The 27,638-nt window shown below is 33.5% G+C and overlaps 1 protein-coding gene across 4 annotated transcripts in view; it reads right to left on the bottom strand.

Moving 5' to 3' along the window:
• Window positions 1-27,638, bottom strand: part of Eif5b (eukaryotic translation initiation factor 5B) — a 60,612-nt gene that overhangs the window by 9,314 nt on the left and 23,660 nt on the right. The window contains exons 7-14 of one of the 4 annotated variants that reach the window (XM_015499682.2): window positions 19,204-19,302; window positions 18,605-18,694; window positions 16,908-16,982; window positions 12,842-13,128; window positions 7,114-7,221; window positions 6,819-6,929; window positions 5,499-5,566; window positions 4,094-4,235 (exon numbers count right to left, since the gene is read on the bottom strand). In XM_015499682.2, coding sequence (XP_015355168.1) covers window positions 4,094-4,235; window positions 5,499-5,566; window positions 6,819-6,929; window positions 7,114-7,221; window positions 12,842-13,128; window positions 16,908-16,982; window positions 18,605-18,694; window positions 19,204-19,302 — 980 coding nt within the window. Of the gene's footprint in view, window positions 1-4,093; window positions 4,236-5,498; window positions 5,567-6,818; window positions 6,930-7,113; window positions 7,222-12,841; window positions 13,129-16,907; window positions 17,034-18,604; window positions 18,695-19,203; window positions 19,303-27,638 lie in introns of all 4 variants that reach the window. The other 3 variants (XM_015499683.2, XM_048810267.1, XM_048810266.1) reach the window with 3 other exon arrangements.

Raw genomic sequence — 27,638 nt, forward strand, 5'->3', positions numbered from 1 at the left:
AGGTAGAGTGTTAAGTTAAAAAAAGAATAAGAAAGTCCTTAATTGCCCAAAAAAAGCAGGAAAATAAGTAAGAGAAAGGAACAAAATTTATTTGAAATAAGTAAGGGGGGAAAAAAGCAAGATGGCACAAATGTTATGGGGGCTGGAGCTCTTGCCTGGCACACATGAGGTACTGGGTTTGATCCTCAGCACCACATAAAAATAAAATAAAGGTATTATATCCACCTACACCTTAAAATAAATAAATAAATAAATAAATATGAGAAAATTTAAGTATGCTGGGGCTGGGGTTGTGGCTCAGTGGTAGAGCGCCTGCCTAGCACGTGTGAAGCCCTGGGTTCAATCCTAAGCACCACATAAAGATAAACAAATAAAGGTATTATATCTGTCTACCACTACAAAAACATATTTTTAAAAATTTTAAGTATTCTGATACTATAATAAATGTAAATGGTTTAGAAAGGAATTCTTCACCTACACAAAAAAAGAGCAAAACATGCTATTTAGAAGGAAGGCATTCTAAATATTATGAAAAAGACAAGAGGTTAAAAAAGTAATAGGATACCATGCAAATGAGAATCACAAGAAAGGAAGACCTGCTACTTCAATATTAAAGGAAACTTGAGGACAAGTTATATTAACAGAGAAAAATGGGGGAGTTAGTAATGATAGAAGAGGGCAATTCATCAAGAGGAAGTAGCAGTAATAGAAAAAATAACAACCTTAACTGGGTATGCACATAATTAGAGATCCTGGGTATGCACCAAATTAGAGATCTTCAGAAAAGATGAAGCAAAAATGTACAGAACTCAGAGTAAAAACAAATCTACAGCCTCATCTGCTCTGAACATTCCTAACAGCAACTCAATCAGTAGAGCAAGAAAATGGAAGAAAACAGTCCCACCATCACCTACGTGACTGCCTCATATAGAACATTCAACCCAACAGAAGCAGAATATTTTCTTTTCAAGTGAATCAAGAATATACATCAAGACTAATCATTTGTTAGTGAATAAAACAAATCTCAGTAAATTAGAGAAGAAAATGAGATCATACTGAGTATTTTCTCTAACCACAATGAAATTAAATTTGAAAAAAACAATAATGTGGAAAAAAATTCCAAGATAGTTAGAAGTTAAACAACATTCTTCTAAATAATGAATGGAATTAAGAAAATCACAAGATAAATCAGAGAAGTATTTGATCTACATGATAATAAAAACATGACATGTCTAAGCAATAATTAAAAGGGAAATTAATACCTTAATAAATGCTCATATTAGAAAATAAAAACTGTCATAGTATTAAAAAACCTAAAAAGCTCGTCTTTAAGAAATACTACACTGGTGTGGCTTTGCTGGTGAATTCCAGTGGACACTTAACTCCATCTGGCCACAAAAATTTCCATAAAATGGAGGAGGAAACATTTTTTAACTCATTTTATGAAGTCAATATTATTACTCTGATATCAAAACCAGACAAACAACATATAAGAAAACTAAATACTAATATCACTCGTGAACACAAAGATCTTCGACAGAATATTAGCAAATCAAAAATATTGAAAGGATACTACATGATGACCTATAGTGGGGTCTACTCCAGTAAAGACAGACTGGTTTTTAACATCTTTAAGGTTATTCATGTTGTAGAAACTCATGTTGTTCACGGAATGAAGGAGAGAAGTCACATGAACATCTCAATATAAGCAGAAAGAAAATGTGACAAAATCAACAACTATTCATGATCAAGCAAATCGCAACACCCTCAACAAGCTAGGAACAGAATAAATTTCCCCGCCTTATAATGTATTTACAAAATAATCTATAGAAAACATCACACCATGACAAAGGACTGAGTACTTTCCTCCAAAGACTGGATAGAAGACAAGGATGTCTAACGTCATTACTTCTATATTGTTCTTGAAGGTCTAGTTAAGGCAATAAGGAAGAAAAAGATTCAGGAGGCATACAAATAAGGAAAAAAATACAACAGCATTTATAAGAATATAAAAATTATGTAGGAAGACAATCGCACATTATCTACTAAAGAAGTTACTAGGGGATTGGGGTTGTGGCTCAGTGGTAGAGTACTTGCTTAGCATGTGTGAGGTACTGGGTTTAATTCCCAGCACCACATATAAGTAAACAAAATAAAGGTCCATTTACAACCAAACACTATTTTAAAAAAAGAAAAGAAGAAGAAGCTACTAGGACTAATATAAGTGGTTTTACTATCAGACACAAGATACAAAGTGAACATACAAAAATCAACTATTTCTACATAAAAGTGGTATCAACAGTTGGAAGGAAATTCAAATTGTTAAAATGTTATTTACAATAGTATTAAAAGCATGAAATTCACTTAGAGATAAATTTAGAAAAATAGGTCCAACATACGGACACTAAATGATAAGACATTGCCAAGAGAAAGCAAAGGCAACCTAGTTTAATAAAAGAGTGATATAATGTTCACTATCAGAAGACTCTACATTGTTAAAATGTCAATTCTCTCAAAATTTATCTACAAAGTAAAAGCAATTTTAATCAAAATCCTGAAAAGCTTTTTGGCAGAAACAAGCTGATTCTAAACTTTACACTGAAATTCGAAGACCTAAAATAGCCAAAACAGTTTTGAGAAACAAAAATGAAGTTGAAGAACTTACCACTATTGGCTTTCAAGACTTGACTATGAAGCTACAATAATCAAGATAGGGTAGGAGTGGTGTTAGGATGAATAAAGACCAACAGAACAGAAGATAAATTCTAGGAACAGACAAATATGGCAATTAATTTTTGACAAAGATGCCCAAGTAATTCCATGGGGAAAGTATAATATTGTCAACAAAAAGTCTCTATGTAAGTAACCAGAACCTTTGAAAAAAATTTCAACAAACTTGGGGATAGGAAAAGATTTCTTATATAGAACAAAAGAAACAAAAATAATTAAAAACAAGTTGGATTTTGCCAAACTTGGAAATTTCTTCTCTTCAATTTACACCATTAAGAAAATGAAAAATCCAGTCCTGTACTAGGGAATATGTCTGGGATACATGTAACTGACAAAGGACTTAACACTGAAAATACATAAGGAACCCTTAAAATTCAACAATAAGACAACTTGCCATCTAATTAAGAGCAAAGCATTTTGAAAAGACTCTTCAAAGAGAGATACTGCCATTTTTAATAAGTATTAAGTGCATGAAAAGATGCTCAAACCACTAGTCATCTTGAAAAAGAAAATTAAACGCAATAATTTACTACCACATACCTATTAGAATACTAAAGATGGGGGGGCTGGGGTTGTGGCTCAGTGATAGAGTGCTCGCCTAGCACTTGTGAGATGCTGAGTTCGATCCTCAGTACCACACACACAAAAAATAAAGGTATGGTGTCCAACTACAACTAAAAAAAAATACTAAACCAGAATTCTTACACAATGTTGGTGAAATATAAATTTGTATAATCTCTATGAAAAAAATCTGCCAGTTTCTCACAAAGTTGAACATACACTATATGACTCAGCAATTCTATTCCTAAGTATTTACTCAAAAGGAAGTGATAATAAAATCTACTCAAAGAATTGTTCAGAAATGTCCATAGACATTTCTTATTAATATTCTGAAACTAAAATCAATCCAACCATCCTTTAATAGGTGAAAAGATAAAGTGTGGTATTATCCAGATATTGGAATATTACTCAGCAACAGAAAGAAAAAATTATGATACATGCAACAACATGAATAATGCTGTAGTAACACGAGTAACAAAATGCCAAATTCAAAAGATTACATATTGTATGATTCCATTTATATGAAATTTAAAATAGGCAAAATTAGTCTAGAGTGACAGTGTTTGCATAGTTGGAGAACGCAGCAGATTGACTATAAAAACGCATGAGGGAATTTTCTGGGAATATGAAAATAATCTATATTCTGAATGGTAATAGTTATGTATGTTTGAATGAATTGGTCAAAACACATTCAGTGATATACTTATCCTGGAGTGCATGTTCTTATATGTTGCAGTATAAATTTTTAGGCAGAAATTAAGAAGCGTTTTCCCAAATTAAATTTTTCAGAAGGAAGACTTACCTTATTAAGTGCAACAATGAAGGGACATTTTTTAGATTTGAGAAGGTTGATGGATTCAATTGTCTGAGGCTCCAAACCATGCATAATATCAACAACTAAAATGGCAATATCACAAAGAGAGCTTCCTCTGTTTCTCAGATTACTGTTATAAAGAGAACAAAGATGTATGAATAGAAAATTCCAATATCAATATACTTCTTAACTGTAATTTCTTTGTTAAACCTCAACAAAAAGGACAAAATGAGAACAGTTATGGGGGTCAGATGTGGTGGTGTACACCTGTAATCCCATGTGGGAATGATGAGGCAGGACAAACACTAATTCAAGGCCAATCTGGGAAACTAACTTAGCAAGATCCTGTCTCAACAATAAAAACACAAAAACGGTTGGGGATATACACTCTTTGCCTTGCATCCATGAGACCCCAGGTACAATCCCCCTGTACCATACACAAACAAAACTGGGGATTGGGTCCAGGACCTGGACAGGTTCCATAATCTAATGATGCTAAAAAGTCCTTTATATAAAATGGCATAGTACATCCTCCTGTAAACTTTAAGTCACTTATAAATTACTTATACAAGTTAAGAATTGCCAATACAAAATTCCAAAATCAAAACCTTCAAGTACCAACCTGATGCTCAAAAAGTTTCATATTTGGGAATATTGTGGATTTCAGATTTTTGGATAAAGTTCAAGAGCTGGGTTTGCAGCTCAGTGGTAGAGCACTTGCTTAGCATGTGTGAGGCACTGGGTTCGATTCTCAGCACCACAAATAAATGAATAAAATAAAAGTCTATTCAAATACTACAATCTTCAAACACTTGGGACACTTCTGGTCCCAAACATTTTAGAAAAGGAGTATTTAACCTATAATACCTAATACAATGTGAACAGTTATCATACTGTATTGCTTGGTGAATAAAAGACAAAGAAACAAGTCTGTACACATTCAATACAAATGCAATTTTTTTGATTATTTTCATCTATAATTGTTTGAATATATAAATGCAAAACCAGGGCATGAGGAAGGAAAACTATATGCATTAAACTGTTCAAGGGCCAGCCCTTAACTTGCCAAAGGCTCATCTGACACACAGAATTGACATCTGTTAGAAAGAGCTCCAAAAGTTTCTCTAATATTTCTGCCGATTTTGACTCAGTTTTTCATGATAATGAATATGGACAACACAATATAATCTTCTCTTTGTAATGGGTTTCACAGGAGTTAGTAAAAAGGATTTCCTTCTCTAGAAAACGAGGATACAAATAAAACACAACTAAATCAATGAGGATTGCTATAGGGACCACAGATTTCAAATGATTACCCAAAGTTTAATGACTCTATTAAAATTTTAGAGTAAGTTTCAAGAAATTTCCTTGATGACAAAAGACTTGTTCTTACCTGAAAGACTCATGCCCAGGGGTATCAATAATTAGCATTCCAGGAATCCGAACATTCTCTCTGTCAAACTAGAACCAACGGGAAGTTCAAGAAGTCAAAACAATGAAAGCTTCTTTATAAAACAATTTATCTGCCATAAAAACTTAAAAATATCACTACTTCCTTTTCTAAATGAATGGTTTTAAAAGAAAATCAACAAGCAAAGCATGATGGTTAGTATTTTTCATTAATATTAAAAGAACTTTTCAGAAACAATGAAAAAAATAGCACCTTTAAGTCATAAAACTATATTATAAACTACATTTTGATAAGATTATTAAAGGTGATACAAATAGCAAAGGTTATCTATAGGAAGATATTTGCAAAATGTATCTGGTCCAATTTTAAAGCTTACTTAATTACCAAAAAAAATTCCAAAAGTATGTTTCTTTTAAAGAAAGTTTACCACATCGATCAAAAATGTAAATAAATTTTTAAAAATGCCCTGCTTATTCAAATAATGTCATATGAATCTATAGTATCCTGCTATACCAGATGTCATCAATACAATAAAAAACTAGGACTATCAGAATTGCACCAAAAAGACCTAGCAGCCAAACACTGACAGAGATGATACTATCTCAGCACAATAATAACTGAAACAGACTGAAACTCAGTAAATAAGTTTAAATCCATGAGTTCACAAGAGAAAACAAAACCAAACTGGTCACTATTTTAAAAGCTGGCATATAAAAGTTGAAGGATCAGGTGCTAACTCTGCCTTTCCTATGCACTTCATCACTAAGCAATCAAACAGTAAATTAGATAAAGTTTCTCTAAAAGTACAGGAACATGGATGATGGGATTGAAATATCAACATTTTGCAACCCTGAGAACATTAAAAGGGTGCTTGCATTGGAATGATCCATCAAGCTTTACTTTTATTTTACTGTGCTACATTCAACATAAAAAAACTGGATACCTTTAAGCAAGTAGAGAAAATATGAGAGTTAATGAAAGAAAAAAAAAATCAGTGGGAAAGGAAAGAATTCTTAAACATGGAGGATCAATGTTAACAATGTTAAAACATGGAGAGAAAAGATTTTGACTTCAGAACAGTGGTTGCTTCTGGGAGAGAAAGGGAAGGAAACAGAATGTGATGGCTCCAATAATGATGTTTTATTTCTTGGAAAGATCTAAGGCAAAATAATACAGATATTAATTCTGAATGGTAAGTATTATGGGTCTGATATACTAGACTCTATTTTTTTTTCTTTTTGAAATAGTTAATAGCTTAATTTTTGTTAGAGATGAAAACACATGATATACAATGTTACTTACATTTTTAATCATCTTAGTCTGTTCGTTAATAGCTTCCAGGGGAACATTGGTGGCCCCAATTTGCTGCGTGATACCACCTGCTTCACCATCTTGGACATGTGTGTGGCGGAGCTATAAGAAGACAGCAAATTTAGACTGGTATTTTGACAGGGAAAAAGATAAAAGCTATAAGAAATTAGCAAATTATTTATCATAAACAGAACTACCTATGTGTGTTAATGAGTTTTTAAAGCTTTGTCAGTGCTTTTAAATTAATGTTTTTAAAGTTATTTCAATGCATACAGAGTTTTCTTACCTTATCTAGAATTTTTGTCTTTCCTGTGTCCACATGTCCAAGTACACAGATAATAGGGGCTCTCAGCTTTTCTGTATTTACATTTTTACTATGTTCAAGTCGCCGTTTCTACAAATGAAAAAAAAAAAACAAACCACAAAATTAAATATTATTTCAAATCCTCACTATCCTTATATTTTTCCTATATTTTGTCTTGTATGAGAATACCACAACCTGTACCCAAGTTCTTTGCTGATTTTATTAGACATAACTGCATTTTTCACAGCATGACCATTGCAATCTAGTTCTCATCACAGCTACGCTAGACAAAGAGAAACCTGCTTAGAATAGATTTCAAAGTAACACAGTTAACTATGAAAAGGAATGGCATCATTTCCAACTCTTTGATCATTTTTACATTCAGTTAATGTAATGGGATATGATAACTAGAAAAGGAACTGATCTTTCCATCATTTGACTATACAGTACAACCTCTAATTTATGTGTAGGTTTATTAAAAAGGTAATAAGAACTATAAAGACTTCTTTTAAAAGTAATTTTTTGTCACACTTTAAAGAAGGGGCAGTACTGGGTAATGAACCCAGAGCCTTACGCATGCCAATCAATCACTCTACCATTGAGCTACACTACCAGTTCTTTTTTATTTATTATCTGAGACAAGGTCTTGCTAAGTTGCCAAGGTTGGCCTTGAACTTGCAATTCGCCTGCGTCAGCTTCCTGAGTAGTTGGGATTACAAGTATGGGTTGCTGTGCCCAGATAATTTCAAACTTTTACCCAATGTACTAACATTAAAAACTCCTCTCTCAGAAATATTTTAAGTCTTGGCTTAAATAAATCCAAACAGCATCACCTACCTTCCCAAGGCTCAAGAGCTTAATATATTTCCTTGCAACACTTAGCTAATTACCTCAACTTTCTGGGAAAAAAATCATAAGACTGCCCATTCTTCAAAATAACAACCTTTCCAATAGCTGGCATTCAAATGAAATAAGACTTTCATCAAAGCTATGAAGTAACATCATTTACAAATCTATTTCCTATCCAAATACCAAATTTATAGGAGCTCTGTCCTTTATTTTCTTATACTAGACACTAAATTTTTCATGGAAACTGGAATGATAAAACTTTCTGAAATGTCAAAAGCAAGATGCAGTGGTCAAGTACTTGTTTACTGGTAAAGATATGGACACAACAGTCCTGCAGTATGCACAATTTAAATTTGAATATCATAACTGCAGTTAGCATTTGACTTGGTTGACCACTACCATTCTCTCCTGTTTGACCAAATGTAAAAATTTTTGGAAACCATGAGGTACAGATTTTAACTCAGAATTTTTATCTCTAAGTATACATACTGAACCAAGACAGGACACTTGTACAAATACATGTGTACAACAGCGACTGTTCACTACAGTACTGTTCATTAGGGCAAATTAAGTATGTATAACTACTTAATGTTCTGTAGTTGGAGATTTCTTAATGAGAAATCTCTGAGGTTTCCCAAGCCCCAGAGCTGACACCAATCAAGCATCTTGGGAAACCCCTATCTGTAGCGGAGACTCCAACCAAGGACTTCAGAGTGAATTTCAGAAAATAACATAAAGTAGCAAGATTTTGGATCCACAAAGGTTGTTATGGACTTAAGTGCATTTCCCCCAAATCCACACATTGAAACCCTAACCCTCAATGTGACTGCTTAAGGGATGGGGCCATGAAGGAGACAATCAAGGTTCAATGAGTTCCTAAGGGTAGGCCCTTAATCTAATTGGACTGGTGTCCCAAAACAGACACCAGCAATCTCTCTCTCTCTCTCTCTCTCTATATATATATATATATATATATACACACACACACAAAGAGGAACAGCCACATGAGAACTCGGGAGGGCAGGTGGATGTCTGAAAGCCAGGAAGAGAGCTCTCCCTGATAGCATTTTAATCTTGAATATCTAGCTTCTGAGAACTGTAAGAAAATAAATTTCAGATATTTAAGACACCAATTTGGTGGTATTTTGCTGACACCACAAGCAGAATAATACAAAATTAAATTAGATCTTTCAATAAAACTGAACAGAAGATGTGGCTGTTGACGCGTTGAGGCAGAACTCCTTGAATGACAAGAGGAGTTCAGCAATCCTCTCCCTAAAGTGAGATACAACCAAACCAAACAGTCTAAACAACTACTTAAACTCTAGTAAACGGCTAAAGGCATACACCAAATAGAAGTGTTTAATTCAAGAAAACTTATTGGGCCTCAGTAAGAGCGCTGGCATCCCATGGCATTTTAGTCTGAGCTACTCTATTCTTCTTCCCACTCCTACAGCTCCATAGGGAGACATGGTACAGGGCAGAGGGATATGGTGTTCCATAGCTTAGGGCATGGCCACAAACAGCAGTGATCTCAACAATGAGAGGAGAAGATAAATCACAAACCAGACTAAGCTCTCCATCCCATTAGGGCAAGTGACAACCTGGAACTTCAGCTAGAAATTTAATAGAGAGGTCTGTGGAACAAGATGGCCAAGGTAGGCATTGGCAAGATAATGTTGTGAGAGATGAGAGAAGCATTTATATCCTCAGGAAGATATAAAGAAGAACAAACAAGTATGTATTTACCTTCAAAATAAATGAAGAAAAAATTGACAAGACTAATAAGATTCCACAAAACAATTTGAGAACTTCAATACCAAATAGAAAAACAACAGAAAATGAGGAAGTCCACAAACAATCTGACCATCAACAACAACCAAAGTGACCTAACTAAATGTTGGGTCCAGAGACGGAATATAAATTCTTCTTCAAGCACACAAATAATCTAAAAAGTGAATAAAACAAGTTTTCATTATGTTAAACTGACAGAGGACTGGAGATGTATGTTAGTGGTACACCACTTGCTTATTAGCATGTGAGGAGGCCCTGGGTTCAATCCCCAGCACTGAAGGAAAAAAAAAAAAAAAAAAGACAATAAATATCAAAATTCAGAATTAACAACAGAAGGAAATTGGGCAAATCCATAATATTTGAAATTAAAACACTTTTAAATAACACACAGGTCAAAAAAGAAATTAAGAAAAATTTGAAAATAACAAAACTTACCAAATTTTATGGGATACAGATAAAGCAATACTTACAGGGAAATGAATCAATAATATAATAATATAAGTTGTCACCATGAAAAGTTACCAAAAGAGGAAGAAACTAAACCTGAACTCAACCAAAAGGAGAAAACAAATAGAATAAAAATTAACTGAAGGGACTGGGGATGTGGCTCAAGCAGTAGCGCACTCGCCTGGCATGTGTGCGGCCCGGGTTCGATCCTCAGCACCACATACAAACAAAGATGTTGTGGCCGCCGAAAACTAAAAAATAAATATTAATCTCTCTCTCTCTCTCTCTCTCTCTCTCTCTCTCTCTTTAAAAAACAATTAACTGAAGAGAAAATAGAAAAAAAATTAAATAAAATCTTTGGGTCTTTGAGAAAATCTTTAGCTAGATAGACCAAGAAAAGAAGAAGACAGACCAACAAAAGCAGAAGCAAAAGAGAAGGCACACTCACTGACATTATGGAAACCTGAAGAATTGTAAAAGAATACTATCAACAAGTTTATGCTCACAGATTAAGACAATTTAGATGAAATACATGATTAGAAATTAGAGAACGACTCCAGATGAAATAGAAAATATGAATGGCCCTACATAACAAGAACTTAGAAATCTAAAAATATTCCCATTAAAAAAAAAATAGTAAATTCTACCAAACATTTAAAAAAGGAAATAAAACAATCCCTCATAAACTTGAAGTAGAGGTAGGAAAACTTCCCAAACAATTCTATAATGCTAATATTATCAAAGCCAGACAAACACAAAGAAAGCTATTGATCAATATTCCTCATAGACACACATCCCCAAATACTCAACGAAATATTACCAAACTAAATCCAAAAACATACAAAAAGATTACATGCCATGATCAAGTGGGATTTATCCCAAGAATGCAACAATGGCTTAAGATTTGAATATCAATTGGTGCTATCACCATGTACCAATACAATAGAGGGGGAAAAATGTCACCCATGGGGATAAAAACCAGGAACACAAGGGAATTTTCTCAACTGATCTATGTAAAAAACCTACAGCTAACATCATAATTAATGATGAAACTTTGAATGTTCCCCCCTGTCAATTTGGGAGCAAGGCAAGTATGTATGCTCTTACGATGTCTATTCAACACTGTAGTACTTACTCTATCCAGGAAAATCAGGAAAGAGAAACAAGAAGCAATTAGAGTGGAAAGAAACAAGTAAAAACTGTTTTGATAAATGCCCTGATCTGATTATAGGAATTTCTAAGGAATCCATGAAGAGCTATTAGAATAAAAAATGCTTTTTTAGCACAACTGAATACAAAATCAATCTATCACTTATTTATAGTATTAACGGGAAATTTTTTGACATTCACAATAGAATCAAAAGGAATAAAAAGCTAACTAATAAATTCAACAAAAATTACAAATCTGGTAATTTCAAAACTAAAAAACACAGCTGGAAGAGTTTAAAAGATCTAAATAATGCAGAGGCAAACTACATGCAAGGAAGATTAAATATTAAAATGAAATTCATTTATGTTTCATATATATCTTATCTCCATAGCCTGAAGGTAATTTAATATAATATTGTTAGTGTGTCTGTACTTTGTGACCTGCCTGTTGTTGAGGTCAAGTGTGGAATTTTCCACAGTGGCAGTATGTCAGTGCTCAAAAAGTTTTAGATTTTGTAGTATTTTATATTTTCAGATTAGTAATGCTCAACCTATATATTTATATGATAAAACACTACTTGGCAACAAAGAGAACAAAATAATGGCATATGGTATGACATAAGTGAACCTTAAAAACAGGCTAAGCAAAAGAAGCCACACAAAAGACCACATGGCTAGGGATATTGCCCAATATCCTCCAATAAAGACAGTCTCCAAAGAATTATCTAGCCCAAACATTAATATTGCTGAGGTACAAATAAATCCTAATTTGGAACAACAGACTCACTCAATCCTTTAGGAATTCAGACAATTTTTTCTAGAATTTAGAGAAGGAAAAAACAAATGATGATATGTAAACATGAAAATGAAAAATTATAAATAAGTTATACAAGAAAAGATAAGGAAAATCAAAATATTTTTGGCTTTCTAACAGTTCAGTCTCTTCAAGCCAACTAAAATCATTTTTAATGTATTATTTACACTAAGTTGACAGAATTAAAGCAAACTTTCTCTTAAAGTCTACAACCTTAAGTAGGAAAAATATAAAAAGTATATTAGGTGTATGGATTTTATTAAATAGAAGCTCCATTTACCAGATTTAAACAACTAAAGTGCTGATATCAGATTATCTAAATAAGTGAGGCAAACATTTAACTGATGTTCATAACTAGGCAGCATATGCTCAGAATACTTTCACATACCTATAAACCATCAAAGAGCACACTGAAATTTGGAGAAAACAACAACAAAATAATGAAGCAGCCGCGGTTCTGATTCAGGTAAGAGAGGGAGATAGGGTCCCTGGGTTAGACTGGTGTTGCAGATTTGTGATGTCTCAACACTACAAAAATTGGAGAAGAGTCAAAATATTTTTACAAGCGCTGCTGCTCAAGGCCTTTAGTTATAGAGTACAATCCTAATGATCATGCAAAAGTGGGAAGAAAAGGAATGAAAAGGGGAAAACAAATACCTCAATTCTCCGTTTTGCTTTGTCATAAGCCCTTTCTTCTTTAGTTCGATCATCATCAGAGTCATATTCAGAGTCTGAGCTCATTTCTTTACTTGGCTTTTTATCTAATGTTTTCCCTGAATCTTTCTCATCTGACATCTTTTCCTCTTCCTCATCACCTTCACTGCCTTCACTTTCTCCTTCTTCCTCTTCTTCCTCTTCACTCTCTTCTTCTTCTTCTTCCTCTTCTTCCTCTTCCTCCTCCTCTTCAGGGTTTTCTTTTACTTCTATATGAACTGTGTTTCCTTCTTTCAGAAAAGCAAATAAATTTTAAAATAAATTAAAGTTGACATTATACATTTGTATCAAGACAATGGAGATGTTAGGGTAAGGGAAAATCATACTGAAATGCATTAATTAAGACACTAACATTGTGTTTTCATGCCTCATAAATGCAAGTACATATCTCTATACTACAATGAAGAGAGTCATTTAACAGTAAAAAAACTTAAGGTAGAAATCCTTCTGAAGTTAATAAAAAAAAAGCTCTAAGTCAGGAGCCAAGGGAAAATAAACATAGATGAGAAACATGTACTCCTTACCCAGGGGGTCATTAGCTGCCTCAGTGCTATAGTGCCAGCCACTGGGAGTCCAGACCTACCCAGGACTGGTGGGGAAAGGGGGATGGTGAATGGAGTGGGCAGACACTGGGTTTTACCCTTAATGTGGGGTGACATTCTGAAGAGTTACATCCTAAGGATGAATAAGAAATAAATTAAGACTTTTTCATTATTGGCAGATCACCTGTAGATTGTTTGAATTCTAAATTTATAACAACATGATTCCATACTGCTAGTTTATACTTACTCCCACTGAACAACAGGTTGAATATTCCTAATCTGAAAATCTGGAGTCTGTAATGTTCCAAAATCCAAAACTTTTTGAGCACAACATGACACCATAGGTGGAGAATTCCATATCAATAAACCTTATTTCATGCACAAAAGTATTTGAAATATTGTATAAGATAACTTTTAGGCTATGTACAGCAGGCATATGTAAAATACAATACATTTCATGTAGACTTGGGTCCCATCCTAAAGATATCACATTATATATATACACATACACACACACACACACACACACACAAATATTTTAAAATGTAAACATCCAAAATCCAAGATTTCTGATCTCAAGTATTTCAGATAAAGAATATTCAACCTGTACATAAACAACTGGCTCTAAAGAACAGAGATCATTCTTGACTTTAAATTATTTCTACAGTTTTATAAGTGAACTATCTAACACAAGTTCTGCTGCTCAAGGCCTTTAGTTATAGAGCACAATCCTAATGATCGTGCAAAAGTGGGAAGAAAAGGAATGAAAAGGTGAAAACAAATACCTCAATTCTTGATACTTAAAAGTATCAAGCCACATGAGGAAAAAATTTACGTAAGGAAAATCAGCATATAAGATACCCAAAGGGTATACTTTAAGTTATAAAAGCAAGTATTTTTAAATGATTATGCTTCTAACATTCAGGGAGCAACAGAGTTAAAAATTTAAGAAGGTAAATAGACAATATACAAAAATAGCCAAATGTAAATTCTGAAACTGGAATACCAAGAAATAAAATTCAGAACTCAAATGAGATGGGCTTAACAACAGGGTAGAAACAGCTAAGGAAAATTAATCACCTAGAAGACAGAAAAAACAATCCAGAATGAATTATGAGAGTCAACAGGTAGAAACTACAGAAAAGAGGAAAGGAAACAGCAATATAGGAAGATCTATCACAGACACACTTACAACCCTATGGGAGATGATGACTTACACCATAACACTAACAAAAACAAAACCACACATTCATAAAGCCATATAAGCAGAATAAATAAAAACTTAGGCTGATATCTGATTTCTCAAAAAAACAATGAAAGCTAAGACAAAGGAATGATAATTTCAAAGTGTTAAAAGTTTCAACCAAGAATTCCTCACTCAGTAAGTTTTTCATGATAATGAAATAAAGATATTTTTAGAAAAAAAAAAATGGAATGCCTGACTAGCAGATCTATACAAAAAGGAATTCTGAAAAGGGTTCCTCAGAAAAGAAGAAACAATCCCAAATCGAAGTTCAAAGATGCAGGAAGAAATGCAGCAAAACAAAATGCTAAGAATGTGGGTAAACTTAAATATTGAAAGTATAAATAAGAGTAATAAGCTAATACAGAAAAACATACAGAATGAAAAGAAATGAGAGCAATGATATATAAACTGGGAGTTAAGAAAATGTTTATGTACTCGAAAATCCTTCATTGCTGGGAAAACCGGGTAACATTAGCCTTGGTTATTCAAAAAATGCAGGTTAAAAACCTTTTAGAGCAACCAACCAAAAGAATTAGTAAAATATATAACTTCCAAGGTCATAAAAGGAAAATAAAATGGAATTAAAAAAATACAATTATCTAAAAGATGGCTAGAAAGGAAGGGCGTGGTGGAACAGAATAAAGGACTTAGTAAAGTGAAAAACTTAAAACCAATATGTTTCATCAATACATCAAGTGTTAATATACCCTAGGTAAAATATAGTTATTGACAAAACTAAGCTTGCTATGGTCTAAATGTGACGTCCTTTCCAAGATTCATGTTGAAACACAATACTCATTGTGACAGTATTAAAGAGGTGGCACCTTTTGAGAATTAGGTTATAATGAATGGGTCAATGTTCTTTAAAAGAGGCTTCAGAAGCAGTTCAATCCTCATGCCCTTCAACCCTTCTACCATGTAAGAACAGTTTTCCTCCCCTCTGAAGGACACAGCAACAACATACCATCCTGGAAGTAGAGAACAACTGTCACCAGACAATGTCAGTAACTTGATCTTGGACTCGCCTATTCCAAAACTTTAATCACCCCATCTGTGCTATTTTGTTACAGCAGCATACACTGAGACAATGATTTTTAAGAATATAGAAAGAGTAATAAAGATAGAAAATGATCCTATACATCAAAGCTGGTGTAGCTATGAACAGACTTCTAAGGCAAAGGCACTACCTGAAAAAGGAAATATATATTTCAATATTATACAAAAGTCTCAGTGCATCAGAAAGATCTAAGATTGTGTTCACCTAATAACTTAGCATCAAAATATATATAAAGCACAAAATTAACACAACTTAGGGAGAAACAGAAAATCCACAATAGTGGTGGGAGTTCCTTTATGTTTTATGTGATGGTCCCAGTAAGAGTAAAAACACAACAGAAAAAAAAAAAAAAAATCAAAAACAGAAAAGACTAAAAAGACCAGCAAACTTGAGCTAACAATAGAAATCAAGGCATCCAAGTACTACAGAATGCCTTCTAATACATATAAAACATAATAACTGATCATATGCTGGGCTCTAAATCAAGACTATGTATTTCAAAAGACAGTTATCTTCTCTGATTACTCACTTTTATAAATTAAGAAATTCAGTAAATGCATTATTTGTAAAAAATATATATATATATATCAAATGTAAATTAGAAAATATCAGAACTTGTGGAATTTGATGAAAGCCATGCTTAAAGAAAATTTATGGCTTTAAACAAGGATTGGGTGGGGAAGGGAGACTGGGAAAAAAATTTTAAAAATCAAAGAGCCAAACATTATTCTCAAGAAGACAGAAAAATAATAATAAATTAAACCCAAAGAAAGTGGAGATTTTAAGTGACAAAGGAAAAGTATTGATAAAAACAAAAAGAAAAAAAACCCTGTGTACTTCTTATTCATAGTGATTAGAAGCTATAATTAGCCGACTTCTCATTGCATTTTAGGGCTTTCTGTAGGCTACATAAATAACAATCTTATTTATAACATCATCATTCAGGGAAAAAAATGTATTCTAAACCCTGAAGAGCAATCTTACACATGACTTTCTGAAAACCCATTCACTTGGATTTAGGAACCATAGCAATGGAGAATAATACTGGTCCTCATCCCCAGGAATGTTCACCTGTCTTTCTTAACCAGGAGACAGATTTTTATTTAAATATATAGATCTCTAATAACGATGGAATTTATCAATGTGTGCTTATGAGTTATTCACCTTTTTCTCTTTCCTCATCACTGGCCATAGCTTCCCAATCATCCAATCCACCATCCTCAGTTTCCTCCTCCTCTTCTGTAAGTAAAAAATTTTTCATTTTAGACACATTTAGAAATATAAGACTTCCTATAGAAAAAAGTGGAAAATTATGTTGACATAAAAAAGAAATGCTTTACACAAAAAGTATGTATGCAGCTTTGTTACAATCTTTGGAACCATAATTAGGATGTTATAATTCACTTAATAAATGCACTACATTTCCTTCTATACTTACAACATACCATGTTAAACTTAATCCAGATTTCATACTTGAAGTAAATAAAATATTAGAAATACAAATACTGAAATGTTCCTTTAAATATTGGAAGGAGTACGTGAATACACTCACAGTTCTTCAGGATAAAATTTCACGTTTACCTTTTGTACTTTCAACTCATACTTTAGTCATAGAATTTACTTATTTTGCTCTAACCTTTACAAAAACATTCGGAAACTACTTAAATATCAAAGTTGAAGCTATAAAATTACCATCACCATGCCAGCTCAAAATAAAAAACGAGTACTATGCTTATAACCCCAAAATAGGGAGAAAGCTAAAATTTGATTATCTGAATATTAAAGAATTTAATAATTTAACAATCACAACTCTTTTTTCACTGAGATTCTAACCAGGCAAAAACTTATTAAATGAAGAGGGGCAGGAGTATACCTCAGTGATAGAGCACTTCCCTAACACGCACAAGGTCCTGGGTTCAATCACCAGTATAAAAAAAATTAACAAAAATACAAAGAAAGGAAAATAATTAAAAGAAAAAAGACAAAGATGGGGCATATCCTTTCCTGTAGTAATTATTATTTATAAACAAGTCTGGATAAGCCACCTTTAGGAGAAAATGACTCAGAAGCAAGTACCCAAAACACTGCTCTGAATTAGCAATTTTTTATGGTGCTGCAATAGGTCATATCAACTTATTTTCTCTAATTCGCCATATTAATGCTAAGCTGCAGCTGATCCAGGCAAAAGGGTAGGAAAGGATTTTGCCAATTTCATCATTTACCATCATGTTTCAGGCTTTACATTCTCTTTATTTTTCCCACTCTTATCCTATCTTTAAACTTTGGAAATTCTCTTGCATACAAAACTTCCATTTGGCTAGCCATTGGCGCTCTCATTAATTTAATGAGCTGGAACAATGATTCATTTAAAAAGGGTGAAAAAAAAAAAAAAAGGAGGCCAGAGATTTTCCCCAACCCTTCAACACAAGTGAAAAAGAAAAACTTAACTGCTTTTATTTATGTAGTAAATAGAAATGACCCCTGAGAAAGTTTTTAAATGCCAATTTTTAAGAAAACATTCTAATTAAAAATGCTTACAATCTGATTTGGGAAGCATTAAGTAAAGGAACTTCAGGGCCTTGAGATATCAAACCCAAGAATTAAAAACATAAAATCCAAATCCTTCTAGCATCTCCCCAAAATATGTTAATGATACTACTGAAAAGAGAACAGATTCAAGTCCCACTTGGATACTTTCTCAAAGTGAAAATAAAAAATGGTTTACAGAAAAGAACTATTAAAAAAAAAAGGGGGGGGGTCACCTAGCCAGATTTTTATGTGGTCTAAAACAACTTAATAAACTTATGACACATAGCACTATTTAAAAGGAATTAATTAACTAACAGGCTAATGTTACTGGCCTGGTTCAATAGGAGGTGCTGTCTCTTCTTTTTCTGGTATTTCTTGTTCCAAAACTTCTACGGCAGCACTTATTTCCAATGGTTCAGACACTGAAAAGGGGACAGAAATCAATTCAACATTTTTATAGCATATAATTTCTATTAAGATAGTTAACTACTGATAAAACTGCATAGTAAGAATCTGTTTCTTCAGTAATCAGGCAAATATTATAAAGGAAACTACTCCTTCTGTTCATGGAATAAAGCTAAGTTGGAAAAAAAACTGATATTTTTGCTTTTCAGGTAACAATTTTCTTAAGTAAGTCTCATATTTTTCAAACTAAAGAACTTTTACCATTAGCCTTTCATTTGGATCAGCTAAGAGTGAGGACAATATGAAGAAACAATATATGGGAAAGAATTTCAAAATGCATTTCTGGGGGCTGGGGATGTGGTTCAGTGGTAGAGCACATGCTTAGCATGTGTGAAGCCCTAGGTTTAATTTCTGGCACCACCATCAAAAACTTTCTGATTTGTTGATTTAAGACGGCATTTTATTTTAAAAGTTATAAGAAACAGGCAAAATAGTTTCTCAATCAGCCGCTATTTCATAAACAAACCTTCTTTATTTTCTAGTTGCTGTGGTGTTTTTTTCTTCTTTTTATCTTCATAAATTGGCCTTTTCTTTGGCAAAGAGTCTTTTGATGGCACTTCCACACCTAAAGGATAAAAATGGAAAACTTCAGGTTTGTATCATTTGTATGTCATCTCAGAATCAGTACTTAAAAAGGTAATATTTCTTTCACCTCATACTACCAAATATAAAAAATGGCATTCAAGGAAAACCCTCTTTAAAATATCAGGTCTTAAATTTATGAGTAAGACTCCACACAGTGAAATCTTTCTCACATCAATAGTCCCTGGAAAAACATTAATCTGTTATCTACTCCTAAAGATCTGCTTTTCCCAAATGTCACAAAAATGAAATCTTTTAGTCTGGCTTCTGCCATACTGGATTTGAGAGTCATGCACTTGGTTGTATCTATCAGTATCACTTCTTTGTATTGCTGAGTAGCATTCCATTGTATGAATGTACCAGTTTATCCATTCACTAGTTGAAGGATATGTGAAATGCTTTCATTTTGAGGCAATTGTTTCTTCACTAACATTTCTTTTGAATAAATGTTTCAGAATAGGAATGATGTAAGGTAAATACTACTCAATGTTGTTTACTTACTTGAGGTCCTGAGGACCAAACTCAAGGTCCTCCATATGCTATGCAAGCATTCAAGAACTAAGCCAAACCCCCACCCAACACATATTTAATTTTTATCAAAAAAACTACAGTTGATTTCCAGAGTGGCCTTACAATTCTGCATTCCCACCAGAAATGCTGTTCTGCATGCTTGTCAGCATTTGATAAAGACGGGTTTTATTTTTTCAGATGTATGTTATTCTAATAAATGTATAGCGCTTCCTCATTGGGGTCTTAGTGACTAATCATGTTGAGCATTTTATTCACGTTTATAACTTCCTGGTGAGCATGGCTGCTTAAATCTTTTTCCTACATTAACACATAAAGGTTTTCTTCTTGTTGAATATGAAGAGATCTTTATATTTCCGGATATTAATTCTTTGTCAAGTATGTGTATTCTTTTTTGGCATGGAGGATTGAACTCCAGGGCACTTAACCACTGGAATTCTCTTAATGGTGTCTTCTGCAAAGAAAGTCACCAGACTTCCTCAAAATGTATTATTTCTCCCTTTTATGAGTTATACTTTTATACCTAATCACTTTTTTTTGGCCTTATACAAAACAGCAAGATTGTCTCCTGTGTTTTCCTCTAAAACTTTTATAGTTGTGTATTCAGTTAGGTCTAAGGTCCATTCTTCAGTAATCTGTCTATAATTAGTAGGAATTAAGATTTTTGTTGTCATTTGCATTCGAGTATCTGATTATTCCAGTACCACTTATGCAAAAACTAAACTTAGTTTATCCATTAAAATACCCTTCCCCTCTAGGAGGGAGGAAAAAAAAAAGACAACACATCAACTAACCAATATAGATTCTCTGTTCTCCCAGTCTATTTTGTTAATATCACACTGTTCTAATGATTTCCTGTGGCTTGAAATCCAGTCCTGAGTCTTCCAAACTTGTTCTTTCCTTTACTAAGAGTACTTCTGGCCATTCTAACTCCTCAGTGTTTTCATACATTTTGAAAGTAATTTATAGATGTCCACAAAACATGCTGAGATTTTGACTAGGATAACACTGACACTGCAGATTAATTCTGGAGAACTGATTACCTTAAAATAAGTCTCATGATTTGTAAATACAGTATTTGTCCATTTATACAGGTTTACTCACTGCTGTTGATATATTCAATACTATTTTATAGTTTTAAGCATGTAGATCCTACAAATATTAGGTTATAACTATTCTGATTTTTTAAATTATCATGATAAACGTTACTGTTTCAATTTTTTATTTTCAATTATTAATTGCTAACATAAAGAAATACATCTGATATCTCCATAATGGTCTTGTATCTCCAACCTTGTTGATCTCACTTATTAATGCTGGGCTGTTTGGGGTAAAGGAGTAGAGATTCCATGGGATTTGTTATGTAGATAACCATCATCTGTGCATAGACAAATTTACTTGTTTCATGGACTAATTTATTTAGCCTACCAGCAGTTAGGAACATTCCAGTGCAGTGCTGAATGAATTCAGTGACAGTGGACAAACTAGGTTTAATGTCATCTCGCCAAGTTAAGGTTTAGCATTCTGTCTTTCACCATTAAGCATAATAGCTGTAAATTTTTGTAGATATTGTATGGACTTTTAATATATATGGGAGGATAAGATTGACCAAATAAATTTTCTGCATTTATTGAAATGGCCATGGATTTTTCTTCTTTGGATTATTGATTAGCAAAATATATTTATTGATTTCCAAATATTAGTCCAGCTTTGCATTTCCAGGACAACCACACTTGATCATGACAGATTTCTCCTTAGATGTAAATATATATAAATACATAAATATGCACATATATTGCTGGAATCAAAATGCTAAAGTTTAGTTGAGAATTTCTATATTTAAGCTCACAAGGGACACCAGTTTGTATATTTCCTCTCTTGAACTATCTTTATCTCAGTTGGCAACAAGGATAATGCTGTCCTCACAAAATGTGTTGGGTATTTCCTAATATTCACAACAGGTCCAACTTCTTTAAATATTTATTAGAATTCCTTGGTGAAATCTAGGGGGGTTGGAGTGTTCCTTGTGGGTAATGAACTCAGATGAAATTTAAATAGGATATATAGTCCTATATTTTAAAAACAGTTATATGACTGAATATTCAGATTGTGTTTCTTGGTAAGTTTTGGTACTTTGTCTTTTTAAAATGGCTCTATTTCATCTAAGTTTCTAAACTTCTCGGTGTAGAATTGTTCATAGTAATTCCATCTAAGTTCCTAAACTTCTGGGTATAGAATTGTTCATAGTTATTCCTTATTATTCCTGCAAAGACTCCATGCTTCACTCCTAATATTCGTTGGGTTTTTTTTGTTGTTGTTGTTTTTTGGTACCAGGAATTGAACTCAGGGGCCTGTGACCCACTCTAATACTGGTTTTAAGCTCAACTTTTTTTTAGTATAGCTAGTGGTTTATCAATTTTACAGATCATTTCAAAGTTTTACTGATTCTCTACTAGTTTTCCATTTGATATTTCATTATTTTTAATATTTCTTTCCTTCTGCTTATTTTGTTCCTTCAGTTTAAGATGGACTCTTAAACAAAGGATGTGAAACTTTTTTTTTTTTTTTTGTATCTGAGGCTATGTTTCCCTCTATGAACTGTGTCAGTTGCATGCATCTCACAAATCTGGATGTGGTATACCTTTACCTGAATTCCATCCAAGGCTGTACCTTCATTTTCATCTGACCCAAGACAAATTTTCTTGGGTTTTCTCTTTGACTTATGGGTTAATTAAAAGTATATTCTTCAATTTCCCCATATTTTTGTGTATTTACAAGATATTTCTATTATTCCTTCTTAGTTTAATTCTGTTTTGGTACAAAAAAAACATTATACATGATTTTAATTCTTTGAAAGGCTTTAAAATTTGTTTTATGACTCAAAAAAATGACCTGCTTCAGTGAATGATATGAATTTTAGGTTAGACACATACATACAGGATTGTTACAGCTTTCTTGGAAGATGAATTTTTTATTGTTATATAACTTCCTCTTTATTAGAAATTTACTTTTTCTGATGCATATTTCAGATTAATAATACAACTCCAGCTTTCTTTTGATTAATGTTAGCATTGTATCTCTTTCTATCCTTCTAATCTGTACTGCAATAATTTAAAATGGACTTCTTATAGATGGCATATAGTTAGTTCTTGTTCTCAAACAATCTGCCTTTTAATTGGTATGATCAGATCATTCGTATTTTAGGATTATGGTTGGTTTTAGGCCTATTATTAGATTTCTTCTTGTTCTCTCTGTGTTCTGTTCCTATCTCCCCCTTTTTTATTTTCTGTAGGATTATCTAAATATTTGGTATGTCACTTTGCCTTATCTACTAGCTTAATCAATTTTAGTGGCTCCTGCAGGGATTAAAATATTCATACCTAACTTTCCACATTATATTTAGAATCAATATTTTACCTGGCACATGAGCCACTCAGAGGTAAGTCTAGGTCTTGTTCATTGGTTTATATCATAGTTCAGTTCTGGAAGCTTTGGCTATGCTTCTTTGGGTCTGTTCCAAGCATACACAGCTTCCTGGTGAGCCTGGGAGTAATGTCAGTTCACAAACAGTTATAAGAACCTCTTTCTCCAGCTCTCTTCTCTCCAGTTTCCCCTACATGCTGTGGCTCCCAGGAGCCCTTCTTTCTGATTCCTCTGGCCAAAAAGATGAGTCTCTCTTCAGGTTTTATGTTCCAAAGTTGTTAGAAAGTTTCATATAATTGGGGCTGCCATTTGGCGCAAGCAGCAAAAGAGAAAGAAAGAGTAAAAACAAAAATAATGGCAAGTCCCTTCAACTATCAGAGACCCCATTCCTGGCTCCTCCAGCCAAAGTAAAGCAGCCAAATGGGCCCATCATTCTAATGTTATAACAATGATTATACAACAATGTATTCAATTCAAAGAAAACCAAATAACTTAAAACTTTTACAGATGAAAAGATGGAAATTCTGAAACTTTTCCTCACATCCCCCTCAAAGACCACAAAAACCTCTGCTGTCATTATGTAATTCCATAAATTTGGGACTATAATTGACTGAAATAGAACAAAAAGTAGAAAAGCCCAAACTAGGCCACAGTTAAGAAGATAAACTCTACTTTTAACCTGTTTTTTTTCTCTCACAATACCAGAAAGACAAAAACAGATTCCATTCTAAAATCGGCTCTTTCAAAGTACTTCCTTAGTAGTAATGCAAAATTTGCTACCATTTATATATCTTCTGAAAATAATTATAATTTATCAGTTGTATTTTGCCTGACACACAGTATCAAGGACTAAAGTGGACAGGCATTCTGCCTTATAGATAAATAACTAGCATTAAATAACGTGCTGCAAGTTTCTGCAAAGGGCTAACGATTTCCAGTTAAACAAGGGATTTTGGTCTCTGAAAGATATGGTGAAATAGGACAAGAAAAAAATGTTTAATCTCTAATGAATTCACAAACAAGTTTTAAGTATATGCTGGGCAGAATTAAAGCCGCCCCCCAAATAATATTAAAGATGTGCCTTAGATTAAGGACTCTGAAATACAGAAATTATCCCAGGTTAATCAGGTAGGCCCTACTTAATCACATGATTCTCTAAAAGTCAACAGCTTTTCCCAGAGTGGAGTCTAGTGTTAGAGTACATGTGATTATGAAAGATGGGAAAGAGTGATGCAATGGTACTGGCTTTGAAGATGAAGGAAGGAAGTCATCAGTCATGGAATGTGGGTAGCCTCCAAAAGCCAGAAAAACAAGGAAATGTATTCTCCCCTACAGTGTCCAGAAAAAAATATGTAGACCTGCCAATATCTTACCCGACTAAGATGTGGGTCAGACTGCTAAACTACGGAATTGTAAGATTAAAAAAAATGTGCTATTTTAAACCACTAAATTTGTGGTATTTTTAACAGTAATGTTAGAAAACTAGGACAAAGTAAACAGACATTTTCATTATCATTACAAAAAAAGTTAATAACACTTTTGTTCACTTTGGCCAGCTTAATAACCAGATAAAAGCATATGCAAGGAAGATTCAATAAAGTAATATGGCCAGAATGAAAATTTTTCATGTCAAGTCAGTAATCTGTTCTTATTTTAACTCATGGTTCTTATCCAGCTTTAAATATTTGTTTTAATATTTTCCCTTAAATAGAGCAAATAAATAAATATGGTTAAATCAAGAGATGGCAGAGCAGGGCTGGGGATGTGGCTCAAGTGGTAGCGCGCTTGCCTGGCATGCGTGCGGCCCGGGTTCGATCCTCAGCACACATACATACAAACAAAGATGTTGTGTCCACCAAAAAATGAAAAATAAATATTGAAATTCCCTCTCTCTCTTTCTTTTTTTTTTTTTTTTTAAAAAGAGAGATGGCAGAGCAAATCGAGGTCAAATCTTATTCACAAGTACCATTACTAAGTCTAAGGAAATACATCTTTAACAGTCAACAGCTAATGGTAAATTCCAGCAGATATAGGAAACCAATAAGATGACAAACACTGAGCAACATTAAGAAGAATAAGAAGAAAGATCAGGGTCACAGATACCATTCAAGAAAATGTCTCTTCCAAGTATGTTCTATGTTATTTGACAAAAACACAATCGTATGCCCAATTCATTTTAAGTTAAGCTTTCCATCTAATTACCATAACTACATGTCTAACTACTCCTTAAAGTAGCATTTCTGAGACTGGTGAATTACTCCCATCCTAATTGCTTCATGAGTGGTTTTAGCCTTTCGAATAGTCACCAGTCACATCTGATGTTTGTGCGCTAACAATACCCAAATTTATTCTCTAATTTCATTTTTTTCCCAAAAAAAGTATATGCCCAAATCAGAATAAAATTTTCTGCAATCTAAGAACTGTATTTCTCTACATCTATTGCCCCTAGCAGACATATAATATATAATTAAAGAGGTAGTCACACACACAGTTTTAGATCTGGGTCACTGAGTCAGTTATTTAAGCACCATGATTCACCATATCCTCACCTATATGTTGGGACTAAAAAATATATGTTAAGATTTTACAAGGGGGAAAATTAAACAATTTCAAAAGTTCATTAAAGCATCAGTTATAAACTAAATACACAATAAAGTATAAATATTACTATAATTATAGCCTAAGTCTCAAAAGGAACTATAATATAAAAATCTACAAATATTGGAATAGGAAATTAAGGGAAGACCCAATATAGTCTTCTTGATGGAGCAAACACACTATTTTAAACCATCTTATTTGACAAAAACAGAATTTGTCATCTGTAATCACCATTAATTAATGAACACTCTTAATTACAAGACTCCCTGAGACTTAGCAGCTGATTCCAGATCTAGGGTAGAATACATACAAGATAAACCTGAGATATCTTATTGTGTGAGAGAGCAAAAACCAATCAAAGATCAAGTAATGTGATTTATTTATTTGGGCACCAACCTGAATGAACTGCCACTGGTCAAAGATGTTATGATATGAGTATCAAACTATAAAAACTTCAAAAGATGAAAACACATCAATTATATGAAAATCTATTAACCTGGCACCCATACAACCAAAACACAAAATTAATCTCATGGGCCACCTATGGAGGCTACCATGACACCAACTTTTTATTTTGAAAACTAATAAAAAGAAGTAAAGAATTAAGCACTAAGAACAGAGTAGGGACGAAGAGCAGGAGAAGAAGATTAACATTTAACAGGGATGAGAGGTGGGAGGGAAAGGGAGAGAGAAGGGAAATTGCATGGTAATGGAAGGAGACCCTCAGGGTTATACAGTGGAGGAGGTAGAGAGAGAGGAGGGGAGGGAGGGAGAGGTGGGAGGGGGAGGGTGGAGGATGGGAAAGGCAGCGGACCATAACAGACACTAGTATGGCAATATGTAAATCAATGGATGTGTAACTGATGTGATTCTGCAATCTGTGTATGGGGTGAAGGTGGGAGTTCATAACCCACTTGAATCAAAGTGTGGAATATGATATGTCAAGAAATTTGTAATGTTTTGAACAACCCACAATAAAAAATTAAAAATAAAAAAAAACGAAAGAGAAAGTGGACAGAAAACCAGTTGCTATTGTAAATATTCCACTTGCTATTGTAAATATTCCAGTGAGAGATGATACCAACTTGGGTTAGATTGGTAGGAGATGAAATTTTGGGGTATACTTAAGACAATGTTGAAGACATCTTTTACTCTTCTACTTCTTGTCCACCCAACATTGCTTCCACTAGCAAATTCTGTCTGCTATGCCCTAGAAATGTCTTCAATCCAATCACTTCTCACCACCCCTCCTTTTTCACCCCTTATCCAAGTCATCACTGTGTCCAACCTGTGCTGTTGCCGTAGCCTCCTAACTACTATCCCTCTGTTTACCTGTGCCCTCCTTCACAGAGCGATCCTGTTAAAACTTAAACTATGAAATTCCTTTCCAAGTTCTCCAACAGTTTTTCATCTCACTGAGACTGAGTGAAAGTCAAAGTTCTAACAATGGCCCACAAGGTCAAATATGATTTGGCTTTGTTATTTTGGATATCATCTTTTATCACCCTCTGCCTCCAATGACAGTGACCTCCTTGTCATTCTTCCACCAGAGCCATTGCACTTGCTATTTTCTTCTCCAGGAACATGCTTCTCCTAAATCTTTGCATGGCTTGCTCCCTCATATTATTGCAGCTTCTGTTCAAATGTCTCAGCTTAACGGACATTCTTCCTACCATCTTATAGGACCCCTGCTCCACTGTCAGTCTCTATTCTCTCACTCTGTTGTACATTTCTTAATAGCACTGACATATTAAATAGCTTTGTATTTAT

This window comes from Marmota marmota, unplaced genomic scaffold, assembly GCF_001458135.2.
Source record: "Marmota marmota marmota unplaced genomic scaffold, marMar, whole genome shotgun sequence".
Lineage (NCBI taxonomy): Eukaryota > Metazoa > Chordata > Mammalia > Rodentia > Sciuridae > Marmota > Marmota marmota.